A 27,991-nucleotide genomic window follows, 5' to 3' on the forward strand; every position below is an offset into this window, starting at 1 on the left:
CTGCTGGTGATAAAGGCATGAACAAGTTTCTCCAAGTCTTGACTGGAAACAAAACCTCTAATTCTTGTAATGTTTTTTAGATGATAGTATGCTAATTTAGTTACTGCTTTGACATGACTACTGAAACCAAGGTCTGTCTCCAGAATCACACCAAGACTGAAGCAATGACTTCAGTTTTTTCCTTGTTCAACTGAAGAAAGTTCTGGCACATCCAACTGTTAATTTCATCAATGCATTGGCAGAGGGAGTCAATGGGGCTGTAGTTATTTGGCGATAAGGCTAGGTAAATCTGGGTATCATCAGCATAGCTGTGATTTGGTTCTTTCTCATTATTTGACTTAGTGGGAGCATATACAGGCTAAACAAGAGCGGTGCAAGAATTGAGCCTTGTGGGACTCCGCATGTCATGGACGTCCACTTAGACTTATGCTCTCCTATATTCACATAATAACCTCTCCCTTATAAGTATGACCTGACCATTTGATTACCATCCCAGAAAGCCCAACCCAGTTTTCCAGTCTCTCTAGTAGTATGTTAGTATGTATGTAGAATGGGTGATTTATGGGTGACATTTCTTTCAGTTCCAAGAAATCTGCTGGGGTCAGAAACATTTTAATTAAATTATCTTTACTCTGTCCATATTTGTTTATTGTGATAAACCTGACAGCACCGATGTGTTTTTGACTGAGAATAATTAATCAACTAAGTGCTGTGGCAGATTTGCCTCAGTTTCATTGTTCTCTAAAAAAGTGTCTCTTTATGTACAGTGATTCTTAGAACTATAAATAATGTTGAGAAAATAACCAAAGACTTGAAAATGTTAAGTTTTATTGGTTAATGATTATTTACTATACATTCATGTAGTTTTTTTTATTGGTTAAACCAACAAGCATAGTAGGTTAGTTAGTCTCTTATGTCCTTTACTCAGAACCACTCAGAAGTTTAGGGTCAATAAGATTTACTGTACTTACTTGTTTAAATGCTGTTCTTTTGAGCATTCTATTTTTCAACAAATCCAGAAGAAAAATTTATTTGTTTCCAAAAAACAAACAAACAAAAAAACGTTAACATCAATGAATTATTATGTATTAGAATGATTTCTGAAGGATCATGTGACATTGAAGAATGGAGTAATGGCTGCTGAAAATTCAGCTTTGCCATCACATGAGTAAATTACAAATGTATTCATAGATTAATAAATACATTTAATTTATGTAATACAATTTCACAATTTTACTCTTTGTGCTGTATTTTTCATCAAATAACTTATTTCAATAAATAAATAAATAAATAAAATCTACTGGCCCCATACCTTTGAAGGTAGTGCATAAAGGGAACATTTAAAAAATATATATAAATCATTGATGAAGTCAATAAACTAAACTAAAAAGCCAGTTCAAAGAACATCAATTGTTTTTATAGTGTACTGTTGTTTTCTCTCTTTTTCCATTGACTTTGTTTTATCTGTTTTCTTTTTTGCTCTGTTTCTCATCGTCTTTTCTTTTAATAATCCCCCCTTAGATATCACTGTAAATAACCCATTATATCACCGATATGGCAGTTCGGGTGCTGCGGTATGCTGACACCCTCTGTCACCCAAATGGCCGTAACCAACCACAGCTGTCATAATTACACAGAAATGACCTGTCACCAAGCAGACACATTATGCATGACACAAACACAAAAGATTCCACACTGTCATTGTGTGCTTTGATCTGTTTCCTGATATGTGGTGGAAAACGCTCTTGTTCAGACAGGTTTTAAATTGCTGAAGGAAATCATTTTTAGATCAAAACAAATTCAGACAGTTTTAATGTTCGGAGCCCTGAAGACGTCAGTCGTGAGTATGTGATTCACTAGAAGGAATTGAAGCAATACAGAGCTCTCTTTTTTGTTATCTTCTCCGCATGCAGCAGTAAATGTGTAGATTTTATAGTCTTATATGTAAAAGTCTCAGATGTGATTCATGTGCTCGGTCCATATCTAATTTTCCCTCCTCTCAGCGACAGGACAGAAGTGCTGACATTTCTTTTGACTCTAGGCTGATTCTCTGTGATGTCAGTGCAGTGTCCCGATTGGTTGGTCCCAACAGACAGGACAATACATGTGCAGAATTTTATTTCTGCTGTTTCTGGTCTGCAGTATTGCATTCTGTGTGTGTAATAAACATTGAGATGTAACTGACACTTTGTTAGGTCTAACCTTTATGTCAATCGATGGGACATTATCTCTTTAATGAAAGGTTCGAGGGCTGAGACTGACAGATGAGATGATTGCTGATCTTTGTGCTCAGGAAAACATGACCAAAAAAGACACAACAAACACAGACAGATATGTGAGTAATGGCAAGCTGTCCCAGTGAGAGGTCATTATAAGGACAGGAAGAGAGGGAGCGACAGACAGAGACCATAAAAGAGAGGGAATGTGATCCAGGTGGTTTCAAAGTGGGACACTGAGGTGTTTTTGTACAGCTCGCCATCTTTCCAATTGCAGATTGACAGATCTCTTGTTTCAGACTGCAAGTAAACATATCTAAACAGAGCCTACCGTAAATAAAAAGAAACAGGTAAAACAACGTCTCCAAATTTTATTCAATCTAAAAGAATAAGTAGCATTTCTGTCAACACCTGCCTGTTTCTGAGCAGTAAAAAAATGAGCTAAAGACAAGCCCTCCAGCTCTGATGCAACATCTGTCTCTGAGTTCCAGGATGTCTTAAACTGCCCAAGGCAAAATGAGAGCACGCTTTCAAAACATTCAGCTCTAGGGCAGGAACACACAGAGAGATTTGAACCCACCATGAGAGGAGTAAACTACACACACACACACTCATTAACAATCAGACAGGTATAATCAAATTTTGATTATGGGTTGTTTAGACTCAGTTTGAGGCATTTATTGTTATTAAGTTATGAGAATCCATCAGTGTTTTGCATAGTCTCATTATAATTTGTCTATGGGAGATCATGATTGTTAATAAACAAAAGCCAGTGCTGTTTGTGTGTACTCTATTGTCCACATGACAAGTTGAAATTAAAATGATCTTTCGGTCACACTTTATTTTAAGGTGCAATTCTCACTATTAACAAATCATTAACTACGACTTTTACCTCAATAAACTCCTAATTTGCTGCTTATTAATAGTTAGTAAGGTAGTTGTTAAGTTTAGGTATTGGGTAGGATTAGGGATGTAGAATATGGTCATGCAGAATAAGTGCTTTAATAGTACTAATAAACAGCCAATACTGTATATTAATAAAAAGCATGCTAATAAGCAAATAGTTAAAAGTGAGAATTCTTCCCTATATTAATGTGTTACCTATCTTTCCTTTACTTTAGTATTACAGCAATGTTTTGAATTAGAAATTAACATTTGTCTTTTTCGCCAATACATTTCTTAATTTTTTTGTACTTACACTCTAAAAAAATGCTGGGTTTGTCCATATTTCGCATTTTTTAGAGTATAATTTAATAAATGTATGTACACAGTTCAAAAGTCTGAGTTAAAAAAAATTTAAATACTTTTATTCAGCAGTGATGCATTAAGTTGATCATGTGACAATAAAGACATTTATAATGTTACGAAATGTTCTGTTTCAAGGAAATGCCATTCTTTTAAACTTTCTGTTCATCAAATAATTGTGAGAAAATTGCAGTTTTCACAAAATATTATTAAGCAGCACAGCTGTTTTTAACATTGATGTTTTTGTAGCCCAAATCAGGCTTTTATGTATAATGCATTATATAGGGTTATTAAAGGGTATAAGGCATTATAATTATTCATAATGTGTGTTGTAATACATTATATCTTGTTGTAAATAATTATAACCGAATTTAAAATGCATAGTGTAACAATGAATTGATAAGTGTTATAATGACTTAACTGTGGTTACAATTATTCATGAGATTGGACAATGCATTATAAGGTGCATTACGAGGCATAATTAATGCATTAAAACTACTTTTATAATGCATTATACATAAAGGCTTTAAGTAAAGTGTTACCACATTTACCACATAGTACTGTTTCTACTGTATTTTTGATCAAATAATGCAGCATTGGCAAACTTTTAAACAGTAGTAAATAAATATAATAATACCAAATAAATACCAAAACAACCTTCAGCATCATACACATTAATTATTAAAGAAACACATTAGGAGCATTTTCTGTAGTTGTGCTGTAATGTATAAAGCACACGCTGTGTATATAAGGTAAGCAGATGCGGTGCTAAACACAGCGTGATGTGTGAGTCAGGATGGCAGAGAGACAGAGAGGTTCTAACCTCAGCAGGGGATCAATCAAGCAATCATTAAGTGTGATGTTGTGCATTGATTAACCCCAGCATGAGGTCGAGAGAGTGATGGAACAGATTCTATATAACCTTCAGCTTTAAACATTCACACACTGGCTGAAAATGAGACAGGTCAATGCTAGCCAACCTGAAGCAAAGCAAACACACACATATTCCTGCAGATATTCTCTGGCACATACATGCTTTACAGATGGTGTGTATGATGGACAGCCATGATTGACAGCTAGCCCACTCAAGCAAAATGGGGCCAGAAGGCTTGTGCTGCAGTTGTGTGCTGCAATTGATTACTGGTTTGCTTTGTAGAATTAGCTACAAATAAAAAAAATAATTATTTTTTTAACGAATTGTACTAAGAAAGGCAGTGTGTATGTACAATTGCCTGTCTCTTTGTGACAAAATCTCAAGGCTCTTCACCTCCAGTATACTGTATGTTGCTCTCCTCAGACGTTCATGGCGCATGGTCATGAGCATTCACAAATCTAACCTTTAATTGCTCATCCACATTAATTTTCATCTTGGTAAATTGAGTCTGTACCTCAGAGTGTATCCAATTGAGGCTGTGAATGGGGATGAATGCTTTCGTTTGGGTTGCTTTCTGGAATCCTCGTGACTTGTATACGTTATAGGCAGGGGAAAGAGTGAAAGATACTTTTTAGAATCGCAGGGCTCAATAACGTTTCTGTCTCCACAAATCTGTGGGCAGTCAAGCAGCTGGTGAAACATATCTGTGTCTGTGGAGGGTTTTAGAGAACATGGAACGGAACTACCATTTTTCATTACAGTTGTTCAGATCACTGGAGCAGAAAACCTGAGGCAAGATGGCATAACTGTGGATATGTGTACGTGCCTGCGTGTGTTTATTTATCTGTTTTAGGAGGATGTGTAAACCAGTGCTGTATGATTTTGCCATTTCAAGCTTTTGTGTTGTTTGCATGGCAGAATGAATGAAGGAAATATTTCAATTAATTAACAATATTCCTCTAATATTCGTTCAGATAAAATAAATAAAATGACTTTTAGGACATTTTACTGTACACTATGATTTTATTTTTTTAGTCACTCATGACAAAATTTAATTTTAGGTTGAAATTAATTTAAAATAACTTAAGTAACAACATAAACTTCTATTATTAATTACTCACCCTCATGTTATTCCAAACCATTAGACTTTTATCTTCAAAACACAAATAAAACTGTTTTTAATGAAACCTGATGATCCATATGAATCAAGCGGTTTAATCCTTCTGAAGAGATATGATCACTTTATATGATGAAAAGGTTTAGTTTAGGCTTTTATTTACATATAAACAATGATTAATGCACATACATACAGTAGAGCACATCAAATATGGTTAACAAGCTCAGCTGTACTTGCTTGATGCACGAGAACAAATCTCATTGGTTCTCATATAGTTTTATTTTATGATCTTTTACATGCCAATGTTTTGGTTTAATGGACTTTCAATGGAGGGACATAAATCTCTTATTTCATTAATAATATCTTAATTTGTGTTGCAAAGATAAGCAACAGTTTTATGGCTTTGAAACACACAAGGGTGAGTAAATGGTGACAGTTTTATTTTTTGTTTTTTGGGGTGAACCATCCCTTTAAGTCCGGCGTGCATTGTGTCCCAAGCCCATAATTTAAAAATTATTTAAATTATTTTTTAATGGATAAAATGAATTAATGCTTTAAAAATAACAGTGTCTGAATGGTTTGGGTTTGAATATTTCAGTCATGTAATAATATAACCCTGACTCGCTTGTAACCTTTTAAAAGTATTATAATTCATTTGCATAATTTGGAAAGGAGTGAAAAAAATTCTCAAAAAAATGTAGTTGGAGTGCACTGAATTGAACGAAAAAACAACAGCTTGTAATAAAGAGCTAGGAATGCTATGCTGTGTTAATAAATGTGAGGAGTTAATTAGAAACATGAAATCACAAACAAAAGAGAATGCCTGAGGCAGACCTACTGGCAACATTGGTGTCCTGTTAGTAACACACACACACACACACACACACACACAGAGAGAGAGAGAGAGAGAGAGAGAGAGAATCCATATGTCTCCTGTGTTCACTTCCGCCTGTTTTTAGAAACTACATTTAGCCAGTTAACTTGTCATAACCATGAAAACAGTATTTCAAAACTTATAAAAATGATCTATGGTGTATTACGCGGATATGTTCAAATACAGCATACAGTAAATAGTACCAAAGATAAGGCTGTGTTTACATTGAATGTAGTGCTTTGGTTATATAAGACTGTTAAGTTATGTTTCTGAGGAAACGGCACAGAATACACTGGTTCCATGAACCTTTAATATCCATGAAAAAACAATTCACTGATAGGTTCTTAGAGGAACCAAAATGGCTCCTCAATGGCATTGCTGTGCCCCCTTTTGGTACCTTAATCTTTAATAGTGTATTAGTGTAAGTAAAGAATCATTGTTAGGACTCAAAAAAATAAGACAGTCTGGGCCTCAGATGCTGAGGGAATGTTATGCAGTTTGAGGTTTATAGTGAGACATTTGTGTTGTGATATCTATTTATTGTCAGCAGCACCTTCACAAACACCCGAAAGGAAAATCGCTCGGTAACAATAACAAGCATTGCCACAGGCACAATTAAAGACTACACCTAAGTCTGCTGTCAGAAAGAATTAATGTAAGAGCGCACACATGCTCTGTCACACTCTCTTTCTTAATCTTACTCTTGGACTTTCTCTCTCTTGTTTTATTTCTCTCTTTTCTTTGAACCTGAACTTCTTCTGACTGGAATACATTCACACGTTACCTCTATCCATTTAGCAGAGTACTCATGAAATATGCATCTCACATCCATCTCTTTGTATCTTACATGAGAGTCAGTCATGTTGTTATTCATACCCACACTTTTGCAGCAATGCTTAACCTGATTCAATCTTTATACCTCATGCGTCTTAAGTCAGTGTGAAAGTTTTTATTGTAATGCCATATTTGTTTATATGAAGTTAGTATTTTATTTAATAGGCTACTGCAGTAACATAGCTTCATTTCGTTCAATACAAAAGCAAGGATAGCATTTGAATGAAGGTTTTTTTGTAGTACAGAAGCTCTTTTCCTGACCTTTAGATTAAACCTTAGGTTAAGCTTCTTTTTCCTGTCCTTTCAATAACCCTGAAGAACAACTGTGTATAATGAAAATCAGCTGCAGTTTGACAAGGAAATGGGAGATGACAGATACATATCAAAATTGATGCACGGATAAAAGTGATAAAAGTATCAATGTTTCAGATGCATATCACATCCTCAAGCTTTTGATTCTTCAAGATCACTTTGTCTGTCAAAGAAAAGGGTGATCTAAGGGTAAAAGATTAAAGTATAGGTCAATATTTTGTCTTCCTGCAGGAAGTGTGGTTTAATCCCTACTGTCTCACTCTGGATTACCACAGATGTACATAATTATCTGTCCAGACATATGCAGGTCACACACAAAATATGTTACACACAGACACACATCACTCACATGCACAATCACAGGTCACACACTAGAGGCTAGCTATAGGGACATAAGTTTAAATAATTACACAACACTTTTGTACATATTTCATATGTACTGACCAAGGAAGTCTATAATGCCTGAAGAAAGCTTTCCATTAACATTTCCATTCATCTTAATGACAGTTGCCCAGCAATTGCAGGGCCCCTCAGAGGTATGTGATCTGGATGCTCCCATCTTGGCTCCTGGGCACTTAGCTCCTGGTAACATTTGTCATGTGGCTGATTACTGGTCAAAGGCAGTGGGTAGAGAATTCCCCCCCCCCCAAATATCCAAAGGTCCCCGCGGGTCCTTAAAAAGTCTAAAAATGTCATCTGTCAAATGTCCAGTTTAAGATCATAACAAATATCTTAAATGGTATAATGGCAAAAGTCTTACTTATCATTTTAAGAGGGATCTATCTATCATTTTGAGGATTCAAAAGTTGTATGTTATGTGTATCTAGTTTTATACAGCTGGTCTATTAGTCATGTTCTCTAGTGTCTCCTCTCTCAGCCACGTCCGTTTTTGTGAACAATCTTTGGTCATATTAGACTTGTACACCCCAATGTCTGTTATCAGAATTATCTGTGGGAAGTCTTCTGCTCTACATGAGTATTATATTTTTCTCTGGGGGAAAGTTTTGTGTTTTGAAATAAATTAATAAAACCCTAACCAGCATGACATTGGCAAAATTTCTGCTATACTGGGAAGATATAAAATAATTGATGTCCTGCGTGTTTGTGTTTATCTGAAAATCTGTGTTTGAGTGACAGATGTGCACAGTATTTTGTACAATGTGAAAGCTATTTCAACAGACTAAATTTGGCTTTTGAATAAGAAGAAGTGTTCTCTTAAATTTACGTTCAAGGTATTTAGCAGATGCTGTTTTCCAGGGCAACTTACAAAATTGCTTTAGCATCACATACAAGACCATTGTTATCAACAGATGGCATGCATGCAATTTGGAAAGCTATCTTCTAGAAAGCAAGTGCTTCCTATGCCGGTATGAAAAAACAAGATAAAGCTTGACCTTTGACTACCTTTATTCTATGTTGTGTACTACAACTAAGTGATTTGAGCTGTGAGTGTAGCAGAGGTATGATGTGGGAGTCCTTAGAAGTTCACAATATTATTTTTGTCAGGAGAGAAAGAGAGGAAGGTGTAGGTGGAGGGTTGAGTAGGGAGTAGGGAGTAGAAGGTGCAAAAGAGTTTCCTCGGGGCAGCAGCGTCAAGCTTTGCTCCATAGCTTTTAGACAAGATTGGAATATGAGGTACAGTCATCTGGAGTTCCCTTATGTTCCGTCTGAGAACCCCTGTAAGCTATGGAAACTTGTTTCTGCCATGGGGTAAAAATAAATAAATAAATAATAAAACATGCAATTGTGACTTTTTATCTCACAGTTCTGATTATTTTTCTTGCACTTCTGAGTTTATATCTAAATTCTGAGTTTGATAGAAAAAAAAACATCAGAATTGCGAGATATTAACTCTAATCGTAAGTTTATAAATTGCAAGATAAAAACTGTATGAAACTGTTTCAACTTGAAATTGAGAGAAAAAAGTCAGAAGGATGGTTGAGACCTTATTATTATTTATTGCATGGTAGAAACTATATATATATATAGAGATAGCTAGATAGATAGATAGATAGATATAGATATATAGATATCGATATAGATAAATTATGAGATGTAAACCAGTGTTGCCAAGTCACAAAATTCCACTGTTTCCGCAGGTATTACGTCATCATTCTGAGAAAAGGAGTATGACAAAAAGTCAATTGCAATACAAAAATCAGAATTACAAGATAAAAAGCCACCGTTATCTTTTTTATTTTGTGGCAAAAGCAAGTTTCCAACCAGGCCTACTTGCTGAAGGCAGAACAGAGAGTCAAAATAAGGGAAAGATGCAACAGTTGATGCTGCTGCTCCGATAATGGATACATCATAAGGTGCTGGTATGGTTAGGAAATCTGAGCGAAGTGAAGTGCCATTTGCTAACACCTTTGTATGAAGGTTTTGGTGTGGGTGAAAAAGACTAGGCAGAGGAGCACAGGCGTTAAAGTGTTTTCAGTAGTGCAAATATGTGTAATACATGTTTGTGTCTGTGGTCTGCAGGTGTATACACGGTATGGGAAATGTTACACATTTAATGGAAACAAGACATCACCCAAGCGGGTAAGGCAAGGCGGCACAGGAAATGGACTGGAGCTGATGCTGGATATTCAGCAGGATGAGTATCTGCCCATCTGGAGAGAAACCAGTGAGTGACAAACACAATTGCTGCCATTTTGCATCTCACTTAATGACTGTAGTGAAAATTACTTTGAAGCGTTTCAGTATTCATTGTACTGTTTACTGTAAATCTGATTGTTTTACCATACTACCATACTACTTGATCCTACCATTTAAAACTTTGGGGTCGGTAAGTTTTTTAAATGTCTTTTAATCTTACCAAGGCTGCAGTCACATATTTGACCAAAAATACACAGTACAAACAGTAATATTGTGAAATATTATTACAATTTATAATAACTGTTTTCTACTTTAATATATTTTAAAATGTAATTTATTTCTGTGATGGCAAAGCTAAATTGTCAGCAGCCATTACTCCAGTCTTCAGTGTCACATGATCCTTCTCAAGAAACATTTCTTATCAACATTCTAAACATTATTTTGTGGGGAAATGTGATACTGTACATGATTCTTTAATAAACAGAAAGTTAAAAAAAAGAATAGCAATAGCTTTTGTAACATTATAAATGCATACTGTCACCTTCCATTAATTTAATGTGAATAAAAGCATATATATATATATATATATATATATATATACAGTTATATATATATATATACAGTGGTGTGAAAAAGTGTTGGCCCCCCTCCTGATATCTTTTTTTTTTGCATGTTTGTCACACTTTAATGTTTCAGATCATCAAACAAATTTAAATATTAGTCAAAGATAACACAAATAAACACAACATGCAGTTTTTAAATGAAATTAAATCCAAAACTACATGGCCCCGTGTGAAGAAGTGTTTGCCCCCTTGTTAAAACTGTGGTTTATCACAGCTGAGTTCAATTTATTGTAACAGGGTGGAAGGAACACGCGACAAGGAGAGCTCAAATAAATACCCCGGAGGGTGGCTTTATTCACAGGGAAAGTGCTCAAGTGAGTGCGGTGTCCTGAGGTGAGTCGGTGCTTCTCCGTGCGTGAGTCGGTGTTTCTCCGTGCGCGAGTTCCAGTGTCGGTGAGTCGGTGCGGCGCTCGTGTTTGGGCTGCTTGGTCAAGGGCTGGTTTCTGGAATGTAAGGGAGAGAACACGTTAGACTTCAGCTTCTGGGAGAGTATGCCCTTTTTCTCCATCGGGCCTCCCGCGGCTTATCTGGCCGCGGGCTGATGACTCTCAGCTGTGACCGATCAGCCCGTGATGAGCGCGTGCAGGTGTTCCTCTTCCATTTCCAGGGCAATGCTGATGTGAGCTCGGGACGCTCGTCACCCCCCAAGCGTTGTCCTGGTCCTGATGGACAGATACGGCGTTAATAAGGGGGATAATGGGGGTGGGTGGGGAGTGACCCCTGACAGACCTGCAAAAGCTGACCAGATCCGAGACAGGCCGTCGGCATTGGCGTTGGCTGCTCCGGCACGGTGGCGGACAACGAAGTAGAAGTCTTGGAGCGTGAGGAACCACCGTGTCACCCTGGCATTGGTGTCTTTAGCCCAGGCCATCCATTGCAAGGGCGCGTGATCCGTTATGAGGGTGAACTTGCGGCCGAGGAGGTAATAACACAGCTCCAGGACTGCCCACTTAACCGTCAGAGCTTCCTTTTCCACGGTAGCATAATTTTTCTCGGGTGGGGTCAGCTTCCTGCTAATAAATAACAAGGGATGTTCCTCACCGTCCTGGATTTGAGACAGGACTGCTCCCAATCCCACTTCGGAGGCGTCCGTTTGCAGCAGTAAGGGACAGCCGAAGTCCGGGGCGCGCAGGACCGGCTCGGAAGGGAGCGCTCGCTTCACTCCCTGGAATGCCTCTTCAGCCTCGGAGTTCCAGGCTACTCGCTCTGGCTGCCCCTTCCGGGTCAGATCTGTCAGAGGGCGGCTATCGAAGAGAAGTTAGGGATGAAGCAGCGATAATACCCTGCCAACCCTAGAAAGGCTCGTACCTGAGTCTTCGTGCTGGGGCTCGGGGTGGCGTGCACTGCCTCTACTGTTCTTTCCTGGGGTTTTATGAGGCCGCGTCCCACTTGAAACCCCAGGTACTTCGTAGTACCCCCCGCAGACGGTGTAGGTGGTCCTCCCAACGCTCCGAATGGATCACCATGTCATCCAGGTAAGCAGTGGCATACTGTTGGTGCGGCCGTAACAGGACATCCATCATCCATTGGAACGTTGCTGGGGCTTCGTGTAGGCCGAACGGAAGGGTCCGGTACTGCCAGTGGCCACTAGGAGTAGAGAAAACCGTTTTAGGTTTTGCATTTTCAGAGAGGGGTACCTGCCAGTATCCCTTGGTGAGGTCCAGAGTGGAAATGTACCGGGCCCTTCCTAGGCGATCCAGGAGCTCGTCCACCTGAGGCATTGGCCGTCAGCCGTCAAATTCCGAAACTTTTAGACATTTAGACGTCGGAAGTCGTTGCAGAAGCGGAGGGTGCCGTCTGGTTTGGGAACCAGAACAATTGGGCTGGACCACGGGCTGCGTGATGGTTCAATTACCCCTAACTTCAACATCTGCTGGATTTCCGTCTCAATAGCCTGCCGACGAGCTTCCGGGATCTGATAGGGCCGTTGCTTAACGTTGACCCCTGGGGGTGTCCTGATGTCATGTCGGAGCACCTGGGTCTGCCCGGACGTTGTGGAGAACACATCGGAGAACTGACCGATCAGGTGGTGTGAGTCAGTTTTCTGGGCCGCGGACAGGTGGTGGTTAACCTCCACAACCACGGGCTCCATGGTGGCAAGTGCGGCGAGTTGGTCCCTGGTCCCTATCCACTTCTTCAGCAGGTTTATATGATATAGTTGGTCCGGTTTTTGCCGGCCCGGTTGTCTCACCCGGTACGTCACCGGGCCAATTTTTTCTAACACCGTGTAAGGGCCCTGCCAGGTGGCGAGGACCTTGCAGGCTGAGTTGGGGACCAGGACCATCACTCAATCCCCGGCTTGGAACTCCCGTGGTTGGGCGGCCCGGTTATAGTAGCGTTGTTGGGTTTGTTGAGATGCGGCGAGGTGCTCCCGGACTAACGGCATCACTCGCTCTATCCTTTCCCTCATCCCGATGACGTGCTCGATGACTGATCGCTGGGGCGTGGGCTGCTGTTGTTCCCAAGCCTCCTTCGCCACATCGAGCAGCCCTTAGGGCTGTCGGCCGAAAAGGAGCTCGAATGGGGTAAAGCCAGTGGACGCCTGAGGGACCTCTCGTATCCCGAAGAGCACGTACGGCAGCATCAAATCCCAGTCCCGTTTGTCCTCTGCTACCACGCATCTCAACATTAGCTTCAGGGTCTGGTTGAAACGTTCGACGAGCCCATCTGTTTGGGGATGGTATACTGAGGTCCTCAACTGCTTTACCCGAAACAACCAGCAAAGGTCAGCCATTATCCGGGACATGAACGGAGTTCCCTGATCGATCAGGATCTCAGCTGGGATGCCGACTCGGCTGTAGAGCAGGAGCAGTTCGTGGGCGATGGCTTTTGCGGTGGCTTTCCGGAGAGGAACTGCTTCTGGATACCGGGTGGCATAGTCGACAATCACCAGGATGTGTTCATGCCCCCGGGCAGACTTTGGCAACGGCCCTATTAGATCCATCCCGATGCACTCGAAGGGCACCTCTATGATGGGCAGCAGTATTAGTGGTCTGGGGGGAGGTGACCTGGGGGAGGTCTTCTGGCACGTGGGACAGGCTTGGCAGAACAGTTTTACCTCGGCGTCCAGGCCGGGCCAGTGAAATCGGTCACGGACACGCTGTACGGTATTGGCCGCCCCAAGACGTCCCGCGAGAGGATGTGCGTGAGCCAACTCCAAAACTGTTTCCGTCTTCGTGCGGGGCACTACGAGCAGCCGTTTTTCCTCCCCCCTTCGCTGGGCGACACAGTATAATAGGCCGTTCTCGACGATAAAGTGTGGGAGAGGATGGGGTCCCGGCCGGGCCTCCGTGCCCTCTATCGAGCACACCTGCGTCCAGCAGTGCTTAAGCTGGTCATCCTCGCGCTGTGCGCGGCCGAACGAGCCCCCTCCCTTTACCTGCTGGAAGACATCATAGTACAGGTTAGCGTTCTGGGACGGGGACTCACCATCTCTCCCACTGACCGAGGCCAAGAGGACGGGGTGCCGACGAGGCCCTTTGGGCTCCCCTGTGGGCTGGCAGGCTGCGCTGCGGCGGTCAACAGTCTGTCAAAGCCTGGCCAGTCTCTTCCCAGGAGGACAGGCACGGGGAGGTCCTTTACCATCCCGACTTCCACCGGCCAGGCCCCCAGGGCAGCAGAGATCGTCACGCGGCGGGCCGGTACCTGTCGCGTGTCCCCGTGCACACACGTTATGGGTAGGACAGTCTTAGTTTCGCTGCGGGGTGGAAGGAGGTGAGCTTGGATAAGGCTGACTGAGCTGCCCGAATCCAGCAGCGCCCAAAACGGCCGGCCGTTGACCTTGACCCTGACTTCCGGGGCTCCCGCCGGCAGGTCCCGATGTACTATGCAACCTGCCAGCCATGTCCGTGCGGGATTTGAGGTGACTTCGGTAGGCATGGGCTCGTCCCACGGAGTGGGAGCTGCCAGCCTGCATACTGGTCGGGAGGTGCCCACCGGCACGCGTTGCTCCTGGACCACCCTCCGGGGAAAAGGCGGCACTCGCTCCCCAGCCTCTCGTTGGTGGGCCGCCTCCGCCAGCTCCATTGCCTCCATGAGTTCCAGCGTGGTAGCGGGGTTCCGTATCCCCACGGCTTGGCGGTGGGTTCGTGGTAGAGCCCTGAGGAGTCGATCGATCACCACACATTCCGCTACATGGGCGGCCATCGGACCCCCATCCAACAGCCAGTGTTGCGCCAGACGAGACCACTCGGCAGCCTGGGCATGGGCGGGCAAGTGGGGTTGATAGACCCAGTCATGGAAGTATTGGGCCGCGCATACTGGAGACAGCCCCACCCGGGCCAGAATTTCCTTCTTCACTTCCTCGTATTGCGTGGCCACCGCGGTCGGTAAACTGAAGAAGGCTCGTTGGGCTCCCCCAGTTAAGAGAGGTGCCAGCGCTCGTGCCCAGTCGTCGTGTGCCCAGCCCTCAGTCGTTGCGGTGTTCTCAAACATCTGCAGGTAGACTTCCACATCATCATGGGCGGTCATTTTGGGCAACAGCTGGGCCGCCTGTACCCGGGGCTCTGGTACCGGTACGTGCTGGCGGGCGGCAACCTCCTGCTCGGTTTCCCCCTGTCGAGTGGCGAGATGCTCCACTATTTGCTGCTGGCGGATGCTGACCTCCGCCAGCCGTTGCAGAATTTCGTCCATGCTGTGGGAGGGAAAACACAAGAGAGAGGATAAAGGGACAGAAATCACTTGTCGGTGTATCCTCCACCGCTTTCCCGCATTCTCCACCAATGTAACGGGGTGGAAGGAACACGTGACAAGGAGAGCTCAAATAAATACCCCGGAGGGTGGATTTATTCACAGGTAAAGTGCTCAAGTGAGTGCGGTGTCCTGAGGTGAGTCAGTGCTTCTCCGTGCATGAGTTCCAGTGTCGGTGAGTCCGTGTGGCACTCGTGTTTGGGCTGCTTGGTCACGGGCTGGTTTCTGGAATGTAAAGGAGCGAACACGTTAGACTTCAGCTTCTGGGAGAGTATGCCCTTTTTCTCCGTCGGGCCTCACGCGGCTTATCTGGCTGATGATTCTCAGCTGTGACCGATCAGCCCGTGATGAGCGCATGCAGGTGTTCCTCTTCCATTTCCAGGGCAACGCTGATGTGAGCTCGGGATGCTCGTCACAATATATATATATATATATATATATATATATATATATGCTAGAAGCAGAGCAGTTTTTAGTAACAGGGACCAAAGGTTAACAGATTGTAGCGGCTCAAAGGGAGGGCCCTTCAGGGCCATCAGAACAGTGGGCAGATCCCATGTAGGGACAGAGAGGCAGATTCAGCGTCCTGGCCCTCCTCAAGAAACGGACAACTAAGTTGTGCCTGCCCACCGATTGGCCCGCTATAGGAGCATGGGAAGCTGCTATAGCTGCTACATAGGCCTTGAGCGTGGATGGGGAGCACCCTTTATCCAGCAGCTCTTGTAGGAAGGACAATACCACTGATAAGTCACAGGTAGAGGGTCCTCTCCGCGGTTTAGGCCACAGGTGGAGAAAACAGATCACTTATGGGCATAGAGGCGTCTTGTAGACATAGCTCTACCCTCCAAAATAGTGTTTAACACACGCTCTGGGAGGTTTACAGACTCCCATCGAGCGGCCAAAGGTGCAGAGCTCACAGCTCGGGCTGGGGGTGCCATATTGTCCTGTTCGCCTGAGAGAGGAGATCCTGCCTCAGGGGAATGGGCCAAGGGGCTGCTACGAGCAGCTGAATCAGCTCTGAAAACCAATGCTGGTTCTTCCAGAGAGGGGGCCACCAGGAGAACCTCGTGTTCTTGTTCTCTGACTCGCCCTGACTGTGGGATCAGGGCAATCGGGGGAAATGCGTAAAGGAGGAGGTTGGGTCAGTCGTGGGCCAAAGCATCCCTGTCCTTCGAATAATAAATTGAGCAGTGAGAGTTGTCTTCTGAGGTGAAGAGGTCTACCTCTGCCTTACCAAAAATCTCCTAGATTTTCTGAACCGTCTGCGGATGGAGCATTCACTCCTCTGAGGGGACCTTGCTGATAGCATGTCCGCTCCTCAGTTCAATCTGCCCGGTACATGCCCTTCTCTCAGCAAACGCAAGTTGAGCTGAACCCATTCCAGGAGGCGTTATACCAGGATGAAGAGGCGCTTCGAGGAGAGTCCTTCCTGGCGATTTATGTAGGACATCACAGACATGCTGTCCGAGCGGACCAAAACGTGGTGTCCCTTCAGGTCTGGCAGGAAGAACTGACAGGCCCGACACACTGCTAGCATTTCCAGGCAGTTAATGTGAAGCCCTTCCTCTGCTTTCGACCAATGACCGAAATTCAGTTTGCTGTCACACAGAGCTCCCCAACCCCTGTTGGAAGCATCTGTAGAGACAACCGTCCTCCTGCAAACCCTTCCCAGGGCCACGCCCTGTTCCATCCACTGAGAGTCCTTCCAAGGGGCTAGGGCGGTTACTCAGGCCTGGTCCACCTTGATACGTAGGCGTCCGTGATGCCACGCATGGGATGGAACCTGCAGTTTCAGCCAGCGCTGAAGGGGCCGCATACAACGCTCTAAGTGGCTGAGGAGGAGGGTCCTGTGAGATAGCAATTCTGTATCTGACTGGGCCAAAATGAGCCAGTCATCGAGGTAGTTGAGAATGCGGATTCGTAAATCCACTTCGTAAAAGTGCAGGGAGCCAGAGACCGTATATTGATAAGCCACTCCCTCGAAGGTGAATCTCAAGAATCGCCTGTGATGCGGGCAATCTGGATGTGAAAGCAAGTGTCTTTCAGATCCAGAGAAAAGAACCAGTCCCCTGTGTGAATTTGTGAGAAGATCTGCTTCAGCGTAGTCATCCTGAATGACCTGTCCATGAGGGCGCGTTCAGGCGTCTGAGATCAAAGATGGGCCGGAGGCCGCCATTCTTTTTGGGGACGAGGAAGTAACGGCTGTAGAAGCCTGATTCGCTCTGAGCCGGAAGAACTGTCTCACGTCTTGCTGTTGTTTTCTTTGTTTCTATAGGTTGCCAGCTAAGGATCCAGCTGTTCTTAATTGGAGGACTAGGTATTTAAGAGTCCCATCCTTGTTTGCGAGGAAGCTGCTCTTTTGTTAACATCCTGCCTTTGAGCTCTGCTGGACAGCTGGACCTCTTTGCCATTATCTTTCTTTAAATCTTTTTTCTGTTTATTATTCATTTATTTGCTATAATTAATTCTTTATTCCTATCTGTAACCCCTAGACTGAATAAATGCTTTTGGTTTAGAATGATACTTTTGCACTCAGTTCCCTTATTTATTGTTGTTTCCTGAGTGGGGATGTAACAGCAGGAAGTGTCGCATGGCCTTGGACAACTTCTGCGCCTCTGTAAAGCGCTCCACGAAACCCTTAGCCGCAGGTCCAAATAGGCCAGTGGGGGAGATCGGGGCGTCAAGGAAGGGGACTTTGTCCGTGTCCTTGATTTCTGTCAAGGTGAGCCTTAAGTGGCACTCAAGCACCACAAGGCTGGCCATAGATCTCCCAATTGCCTGGGATGTGGTCTTAGTGGCGCACAAGGCCTGGTCCGTCACGCTTCTTCTCCCTGAGTGTCGCGGGGTCCGGGCCAGACTCGTCCATGCAGGAAAGGAGTTTCCCTGAAAGACCTGAAGGACCGCCATGGAATGGAGAGCCTGTCCAGCCGAGGAGTAGGCACATCCAGCAAGAGCTGAAGTAGTCCTACACAGCTTGGACGGATGGGGGGCCTTTGCCTTCCAGCCGATGGCAGTGGGTGGGCAGAGATGCGCGGTAACTGACTCATCCAGGGGAGGCAGCTTCTCGTACCCCTTTTTTTCAGCGCCATCTACCAAAGTGAGGGCGGATGAAGCGGAAGTATGGAGGCCTTTTTTGCCCAGTAGGGGGCACGCCACAACTTGGAGAGCTCTTCGTGGACCTCCGGGAAGAACGGAGAGTAACGCTGGAGAGGGGCCTGACGGCGCCCCGGCAGGAACCATTCATCCAGACGGCAGCGAGAGGGCTCCTCCGCCATCGCCTGTGATGCGGGCAATCTGGATGTGAAAGTAAGTGTCTTTCAGATCCAGAGAAAAGAACCAGTCCCCTGTGTGAATTTGTGAGAAGATCTGCTTCAGCGTAGTCATCCTGAATGACCTGTCCATGAGGGCGCGTTCAGGCGTCTGAGATCAAAGATGGGCCGGAGGCCGCCATTCTTTTTGGGGACGAGGAAGTAACGGCTGTAGAAGCCTGATTCGCTCTGAGCCGGAAGAACTGTCTCACGTCTTGCTGTTGTTTTCTTTGTTTCTATAGGTTGCCAGCTAAGGATCCAGCTGTTCTTAATTGGAGGACTAGGTATTTAAGAGTCCCATCCTTGTTTGCGAGGAAGCTGCTCTTTTGTTAACATCCTGCCTTTGAGCTCTGCTGGACAGCTGGACCTCTTTGCCATTATCTTTCTTTAAATCTTTTTTCTGTTTATTATTCATTTATTTGCTATAATTAATTCTTTATTCCTATCTGTAACCCCTAGACTGAATAAATGCTTTTGGTTTAGAATGATACTTTTGCACTCAGTTCCCTTATTTATTGTTGTTTCCTGAGTGGGGATGTAACAGCAGGAAGTGTCGCATGGCCTTGGACAACTTCTGCGCCTCTGTAAAGCGCTCCACGAAACCCTTAGCCGCAGGTCCAAATAGGCCAGTGGGGGAGATCGGGGCGTCAAGGAAGGGGACTTTGTCCGTGTCCTTGATTTCTGTCAAGGTGAGCCTTAAGTGGCACTCAAGCACCACAAGGCTGGCCATAGATCTCCCAATTGCCTGGGATGTGGTCTTAGTGGCGCACAAGGCCTGGTCCGTCACGCTTCTTCTCCCTGAGTGTCGCGGGGTCCGGGCCAGACTCGTCCATGCAGGAAAGGAGTTTCCCTGAAAGACCTGAAGGACCGCCATGGAATGGAGAGCCTGTCCAGCCGAGGAGTAGGCACATCCAGCAAGAGCTGAAGTAGTCCTACACAGCTTGGACGGATGGGGGGCCTTTGCCTTCCAGCCGATGGCAGTGGGTGGGCAGAGATGCGCGGTAACTGACTCATCCAGGGGAGGCAGCTTCTCGTACCCCTTTTTTTCAGCGCCATCTACCAAAGTGAGGGCGGATGAAGCGGAAGTATGGAGGCCTTTTTTGCCCAGTAGGGGGCACGCCACAACTTGGAGAGCTCTTCGTGGACCTCCGGGAAGAACGGAGAGTAACGCTGGAGAGGGGCCTGACGGCGCCCCGGCAGGAACCATTCATCCAGACGGCAGCGAGAGGGCTCCTCCGCCAGAGACCACTCTAATCCCAGCTCTTCGACTGCTTTCGAGAGGACGCGGAAAAGTTCAGCGTCCATCCAGACTTAGGCGGCATTGTTTCAATCGGCATTTGAAACAATGCCGATTTGCTCTTTTAGAATGCTCTTTTAGAATCATCGCTGGATGGTGGCAGGGGAAGCGGGACCACTGCTGCTACGACGCTGAAGGCAGCGGATCAGCTGAGCAGAGAGAGGTCGCTGGTTCCACTGCGGGGCATGTCAATGGTGAGTGGGCTTCTGCAGATCAGTGGAGAACGTCGTCGTCGCTGAAGGAGAAGAAATCTGAGGATCCTGTAGCGAAAAACCCGCTTATATAGCCAGATGGCCCTGCCCATTCTGGCGGGCTCTGGCGGGCTTCATCGCCATAGGCTTTTGGGCTGCCAAGCCATTGGTTCGTTTTTAAGTTACTGCACGAACCAATGGCCATGCAGTTACACAACATTATTGAAAAAAAGGCTTCAGTTAAGGAAAAAATTTACTTTTCCCCATTGCGTCTTAGCAGACGCAGTACAAGTGAAGTATCTTGGGCTGCCAAGCCATTGGTTCGTTTTTAAGTTACTGCACGAACCAATGGCCATGCAGTTACACAACATTATTGAAAAAAAGGCTTCAGTTAAGGAAAAAATTTACTTTTCCCCATTGCGTCTTAGCAGACGCAGTACAAGTGAAGTATCAATAGGGATATATATACAGATTTACATCGATTCATCTTCAAAAGTGCAAACAAATAGAACATCTGTCAAATTTTTTTTACCCATACAATCTGTCCATTTTCAGATGAGACGACACTGGAAGCAGGTATTCGGGTTCAGATTCATAGTCAGAATGAACCCCCGTACATCCACCAGCTGGGCTTTGGGGTCTCTCCAGGATTCCAGACATTTGTTTCCTGTCAAGAACAGAGGGTAGGTTTAACTGGGGTAAAACCACCAAAAACTTTTAAGGTCTGAATGTAACAGCAAGCTGTTCTAAACTTTTAAATTCCAGATATTTTAAATTAGGAACTAATTTACAAAAAGTCAAAAAGATTTCAGGGCTGACTGGGGTATTTTTTAATTGAGACTGCATGTGCTAAGTATTTCACAGCCATAGGGTGCACTCAGGCAGAAAAAGAAGCAGAGAGACAGACTTTTTCTCTAAATGTCTACTGTTTCTCTAGCTAACATACCTGCCACAGCCGTGGGGCAACTGTCGGGCTTCATCTGAGCCTGTGATCCCAGGATACGACACTTACAGCGTCAGCGCTTGCAGACTGCACTGTGAGAGCACACAGGTGCAGAGAGAATGCAACTGCAGGATGGTACATATGCCAGGTGCGTGCTGTAGTATGAGTGGGAGAGTTGTCATAAAAACTGTCTATATCAGTAAGAACAAATATGCCGTGTCGGTACTTGTCATGCCACCACACAGCTCATCTGTAAAATTGTTCTTTAAGCTGCTGACAGATTGGCAGCTGCATCACAGCATTCCTTGTTTCACTGTCGAGTCAGTGGCTTTCTTAGAAACCTTAATGGAGCAGACTTCTGTAAACAATCTACAAGCTCTCTTACTGATGTGTTGGTTCAATTTTTTTACACATCAAATATCTCTCTACAGGCAATGCTGATATCTGCACACCCAGTAAAATCAAGTGTGTTGACAAGGCTTTAGGTAAGATCATCACAGACACATCTTAAACACACAATGCTGATTGATCATCTCAAATAATTGTAAAGTTTAAAGGGATAATTCACCCCAAAATTAAAATTGTGTCATTATGTACCCACCTTCATGTTGTTATAAACCTGTAATTTGTATGATTTTCCTTCTTCTGTGGAAGATAGTTTTTTTTTTTTACAAACTTTGAAAGTCAGTGGGGTCCAAATCAACACTGTAACATTTTGACTTTCAATATATATATAAACAGCACTGAGACATTTTTCAATATATTTTTCTGTGTACTTCACTACTATCTGTATTTTATTTGAGTTCTGTTAAAATCGAAATACTCAGACTTTTACTCAGTTACATTTACAAGGAAGAAATAATACTTTTTCTTCATTATAAATTCCTGTTGACTTAAAGGTACACAAGTCACATCCTTAAAACGTTTCCCATTTATTTAAAAATAAAAAATGTGTATTTCTTTATCCAAATGTGGTTTTGAAAGACAAGGATGATAACTGATGACATTTTTTTAGTGAACTAGTCCTTTCAGACATAGGCTTTGAACTATAGCAATGTGTTTTTATAATAGCCATTGATGTAGATGAAATTGAGTCAAGTGTGAATATGATTTAAGAATAGTATTGATTATTCATCTAAAATCATTATATTCAAATGTCAAACCACTGTAAAAATTTAACAGAAAATATATAGTGACATGTTTCAGGATATTGGTTTTAGTTTAACACCTGCTGTGAGTTTAACATACAGTTGTCAGAACAATAAGAAAATAATGATTTTTGACATTTCTTTATGGAGTTTGATGGAGCTTTTTTTCATAAAAATACTAAAATTGAAAAAGAAAAATCTGTATGTTGTTTCTCAATTTAAACTCAATTTAAAGATAAGAAAATTTTTTATTTTTTAACTTTTGAATACTGAATTAATGGAGTACAATTTTTGACAGTATCTGTACTTTTCACACCGCTGGTAAATAATGAATAATCAGTCAATAATAATGATATTTAAACAGTGATTATTCACAACTCTGCTGATTTGAAGTAACTGAGGTTTTAAAAACTCCCTATTGTATTTTAAACTATTGAACAACACTGAGAGCTTGATTATTGATGATAATAACAACACCATTTATTGCAGTTCCTGTCCTCAGCAAATATAATTCATCAATATTTCCTTTTACACTTCTTTTGCAGCTTTACTCCAGAAGAGCACAGGTGACTCATGCCCCTGCGAGACACCCTGTAATTTGACTCGGTATGGAAAAGAGCTCTCGATGGTTAAAATCCCCAGCAGGGGCTCTGCTCGCTACCTTTCTCGCAAATACCAGAAATCGGAGGAATACATCAGGTAAGTCTAATGCTTAAACGGCCACACATACACACAGTCTCATGGGGTAGTTTTCATTCTGCTGCTGAACATATTTGAACATTATAGTTCATACCCTCAGACAGACCAGAGAGGAAACACACCCTGCAGTTTTTCCATTGGAAGCTAAATGTGCTTCTGCAAGGATACCTGCACAGCATTTTTTATTTATTATTTATTTATTTATTTTGGCAAAACATGCTTCTCTCACAAATTCTATCAGCCTTTTCTAATAACTATAGCAGGATTTCTATTGTCCAAACTGAGGCTCGTTTCTGTTAGTTATAATGGGATGAAAAATGTAATTGTGGTCTTCCATTCATTGGCTCAATAATAGAAAAAAATATATTTTAATAGACTGCTCTATAATGACATTCTGTGGTTTCTACTAATTATTATTTTTTTAACCATTTTGGTGCTAATCCTTTTCTTTCCTTAATACAAAAAATAATGGGCTCATTTCCATACTGTTATTCCCTGCAGGGAATTAAAAAATTTGATTAAACTTTTCATTGTGCAGAGACAACTTTCTCATCTTGGATATTTTCTTTGAGGCCCTTAACTATGAGACAATAGAACAGAAGAAAGCGTATGACATCGCTGGTCTGTTAGGTAGGTTTACAATCCCCACACACTATAAACATCTGTACTGCAACTGTTATGGTCATCAGAAGTGTGACATGTCCACCTTCTCAAAGAGTATTAAAGGGATAGTTCCCCCAGAAATTAAAATTGTGTCATTTTAAACCAGTTTGATTCACTTTGATTTACAAAAGAGAAGAGGCTTTTCACACTATTGTCTCATGTTTTTGTTCAAACAATGTAAGTCAAAAGGGTCCAGTGTTGTTAAAGGGATAGTTTACTTCCAGTTGCTGGTCCCAATTGACTTGCATAATGTTTTCTTTTTCCATACTATATGGAAGTCAATGGGTACCAGCAACTGAAGGTGAACTATCCCTTTAACATTCAGAAAGAAATTTATACGGGTTAAGAATGTATAGGTTGCACTTGGAGACAAGAGGTCCAATAAATGCCACATGTCCAACATTTTTTTTGCAGCATTGTACAGACGTTGAAGCCCCTTTTTTAATTTTTTAATGGATGTCATAGGAGGACTAGCTTCAGTATGCTGAGTTCAGTACGCTGTTCATATTATTGAACAGATGATAAATATAATAAAATACATTTAAATCTGAGCTGTGATTTTGATAATCTCATTTATTTCTGATTCTGTGCTGTTTTGGCTAATAGAAGTTCTTAATAGCCGGTAACTTAAAAGGTTAGTTCACCCAAAAATGACAATTCTTTCATTAATTACTCCCCCTCTTGCCGTAAGACCTTCATCTTTCAAGATGTTCATCTTCGGAACACAAATTAAGATATTTTTGATGAAACCCAAGAGCTTTCTGGCCCTCCATAGACAGCAACGCAACTGAAATGTTCAAGGCCCAGAAAGGTAGTAAAATAGTCCATGTGACATCAGTGGTTCAACCGTAATTTTATGAAGCTACGAGATCAGAGAAAAGAACATGCATGCGTCGTGATACTCTTGTGAACATGCATCGAAGACTAACACGGACGAGAAGAAATTGTTGAATAAAATCATTAGGGCTGGCCGAGCACCGATGGTGCGAGGACCCTATTGGAATTGTTGTTTCTTCTTCTTCTTCTCCAAAATGAATCGCATTTTTGAGGATCTAAACATGCTTGAAAATTCATGAAACTTCGTATATGCGTCAGAAGTGGCGAAAATGTACATCTGATATGGGTTTCAGAAGTGGGTGTGGCAAAATGGCTCAATAGCGCCACCCATAAAATTTCAAAAAAGTGCCCCTCGAGCTATGTTTCACATACATGTACGAAATTTGGTAGACACATGTAACACACCAATACCTACAAAAAGTCCCCTGGTATGAAGTCCGAAACCCAACAGGAAGTCTGATATTTTGAATTTTCTCTGCAGGTTTTGTGCCGCTTTTGCCATTTTCAGACATTGTATTTAAACGAACTCCACCTAGAGATTTAAACAAATCAACACCAAATTTGGTCAGTGTAATCTAAAGCCCTTTGTGGTGTTACATTGCGAAGATGTTGAGTTTTTGTTGAAGGGTGTATCCGTGGCGGCCTGACAAATTTCGATGTTTCGCAATAGAATTCAGGCAGACGATGTCCGATCTGCCCCAAACGTCACACGTTTGAAAAAGTTGTGGTTTGAACACATCTAAAAGCCAATATTATGTGATAATAATAGCGACACCTGTTGGCAACAGGAAATGATTTGTTTTACACTAACGTAAAAATACATGTCCAATCAGCACTAGACTTCACATGTTTGGTAAGAGTCCTGGTTTGAATACATCTAAAGGCCAAAATACAGTTATTATCACAGCACCACCTGTTGGCAACAGGATATGTCATGTTTTACTCAAACACAACATTTTCAATCTGCACCAAACTTCATATGTTTGATCAAAGTCCTAGCTTGAAGACATCTACATGCCAATATCCAGTTATAGTCATAGCGCCACCAGCTGGCAGCAGGAAGTTTGGCACATATAAATGTAAAATAGTCCATGTGACATCAGTGGTTCAACCGTAATTTTATGAAGCTACGAGATCAGAGAAAAGAACATGCATGCGTCGTGATACTCTTGTGAACATGCATCGAAGACTAACACGGACGAGAAGAAATTGTTGAATAAAATCATTAGGGCTGGCCGAGCACCGATGGTGCGAGGACCCTATTGGAATTGTTGTTTCTTCTTCTTCTTCTCCAAAATGAATCGCATTTTTGAGGATCTAAACATGCTTGAAAATTCATGAAACTTCGTATATGCGTCAGAAGTGGCGAAAATGTACATCTGATATGGGTTTCAGAAGTGGGTGTGGCAAAATGGCTCAATAGCGCCACCCATAAAATTTCAAAAAAGTGCCCCTCGAGCTATGTTTCACATACATGTACGAAATTTGGTAGACACATGTAACACACCAATACCTACAAAAAGTCCCCTGGTATGAAGTCCGAAACCCAACAGGAAGTCTGATATTTTGAATTTTCTCTGCAGGTTTTGTGCCGCTTTTGCCATTTTCAGACATTGTATTTAAACGAACTCCACCTAGAGATTTAAACAAATCAACACCAAATTTGGTCAGTGTAATCTAAAGCCCTTTGTGGTGTTACATTGCGAAGATGTTGAGTTTTTGTTGAAGGGTGTATCCGTGGCGGCCTGACAAATTTCGATGTTTCGCAATAGAATTCAGGCAGACGATGTCCGATCTGCCCCAAACGTCACACGTTTGAAAAAGTTGTGGTTTGAACACATCTAAAAGCCAATATTATGTGATAATAATAGCGACACCTGTTGGCAACAGGAAATGATTTGTTTTACACTAACGTAAAAATACATGTCCAATCAGCACTAGACTTCACATGTTTGGTAAGAGTCCTGGTTTGAATACATCTAAAGGCCAAAATACAGTTATTATCACAGCACCACCTGTTGGCAACAGGATATGTCATGTTTTACTCAAACACAACATTTTCAATCTGCACCAAACTTCATATGTTTGATCAAAGTCCTAGCTTGAAGACATCTACATGCCAATATCCAGTTATAGTCATAGCGCCACCAGCTGGCAGCAGGAAGTTTGGCACATATAAATTACTTTGACATATTCCTCCTATATGTACCACTTTAAATGCATATTGCCCACTGTTCGCTGTTTCCCTAAAGCTACAGGTTGGTGGTGAGCCTGGGTGCGAGGGTCCTTTCAACGCTGCTAGCAGCTTTAATTATTTTTGTTTTCTTTGTGGACAAAAAGTATTCTTGTAGCTTCATAACACTACGGTTGAACCACTGATGTCACATGGACTATTTTTAATGATGTCCTTACGGCCTTTCTGGGCCTTGAATGTTTTAGTTGCGTTGCTGTCTGCAGGGTCAGAAAGCTCTCGGATTTCATAAAAAATATCTTAATTTGTGTTTCGAAGATGAACGAAGGTCTTATGGGTTTGGAATGACATGAAGGTAATTAATGAGAGAATTTTCATTTTTGGGAACACTATCCCTAAACATTTATATAAACAGAACCAAAAATTAGTATCCAGTGAGTATAAAAAGAAATTAATTATAAACCCTGATTACAAATAAATATTTTACAAATATTAGATGATTAATACAGAAGAAAAGACTTAATTTGTTTATCTCATCATTATTTGGTTTCCATTTTCAGGAGATATTGGTGGACAGATGGGGCTCTTCATTGGGGCCAGTATTCTTACTATACTGGAACTACTTGACTATATCTACGAGGTATCTTCAGTTCATTGCGAAAGGACAGTCCTATGACATTCACACAAACACACTATCATAATACACACTATCTCTTGTCCTTTCAGTCTGCTTTTAATCTTTATCTCTGTAGGTGGTCAAATACAAAATCAAGCAACTCCTGAAACAAAAAAAGAGTCAGAAACAACAGAACCAACGGAACTTGATCCAAGAGCAGATCCAGAGAACAAAGAACCTGCGAGAACAGAACCTGAAAGCTCAGCTGGCAACCGGAACTATAGCTACAGTCCGATTTGAAGAAGTCAAAGTCAAGGTGAGTCAGAGAAACATAATGATTTTTTGATGGCTTATATGCATTGCACCTAATAACTGATGATCCGCATGATGCAATTCGTTTGTCAACAGGCAGCTAATGAAGTGGCTCAACCGCACAGTGCACATCCAACTTCAATATTACCAAATCATCACAATGCACAAGCAGTCGTACAGCAGGACTTTGCTTGTTAAGGGACATCTCTTCTTCTCTGTATTTATTTTTCATATCACTGAACTTGAAATTGGGATCCTGAATGGACCCTGTACACTGAAATACAAATGTCATTTTTTCCACTTATAAAAGCTACAGCCAAAGCCTAATCCAGGACCTCGTGTGAAACCGGCTCAAACCAGTCACACCGTCACTGTTCTCATTGTTCAAGTCAATACCAGATGAA

General features: G+C 42.6%; 1 protein-coding gene across 1 annotated transcript in view; it reads left to right on the top strand.

The window, feature by feature from the left end:
- asic4b (acid-sensing (proton-gated) ion channel family member 4b) overlaps window positions 1–27,991 on the top strand; it is a 46,006-nt gene extending 18,015 nt beyond the window's left edge. The window contains exons 2-10 of the mRNA XM_016238271.1: window positions 9,954–10,098; window positions 20,734–20,861; window positions 21,116–21,269; window positions 21,553–21,606; window positions 22,815–22,968; window positions 23,507–23,598; window positions 27,220–27,299; window positions 27,412–27,591; window positions 27,684–27,991. Of these exons, the coding sequence (XP_016093757.1) occupies window positions 9,954–10,098; window positions 20,734–20,861; window positions 21,116–21,269; window positions 21,553–21,606; window positions 22,815–22,968; window positions 23,507–23,598; window positions 27,220–27,299; window positions 27,412–27,591; window positions 27,684–27,785 (1,089 nt within the window). The 3' untranslated portion in view covers window positions 27,786–27,991. The remainder of the gene's footprint in view (window positions 1–9,953; window positions 10,099–20,733; window positions 20,862–21,115; window positions 21,270–21,552; window positions 21,607–22,814; window positions 22,969–23,506; window positions 23,599–27,219; window positions 27,300–27,411; window positions 27,592–27,683) is intronic.

Source organism: Sinocyclocheilus grahami, unplaced genomic scaffold, assembly GCF_001515645.1.
Source record: "Sinocyclocheilus grahami isolate Dianchi unplaced genomic scaffold, SAMN03320097.WGS_v1.1 scaffold534.1, whole genome shotgun sequence".
NCBI lineage: Eukaryota > Metazoa > Chordata > Actinopteri > Cypriniformes > Cyprinidae > Sinocyclocheilus > Sinocyclocheilus grahami.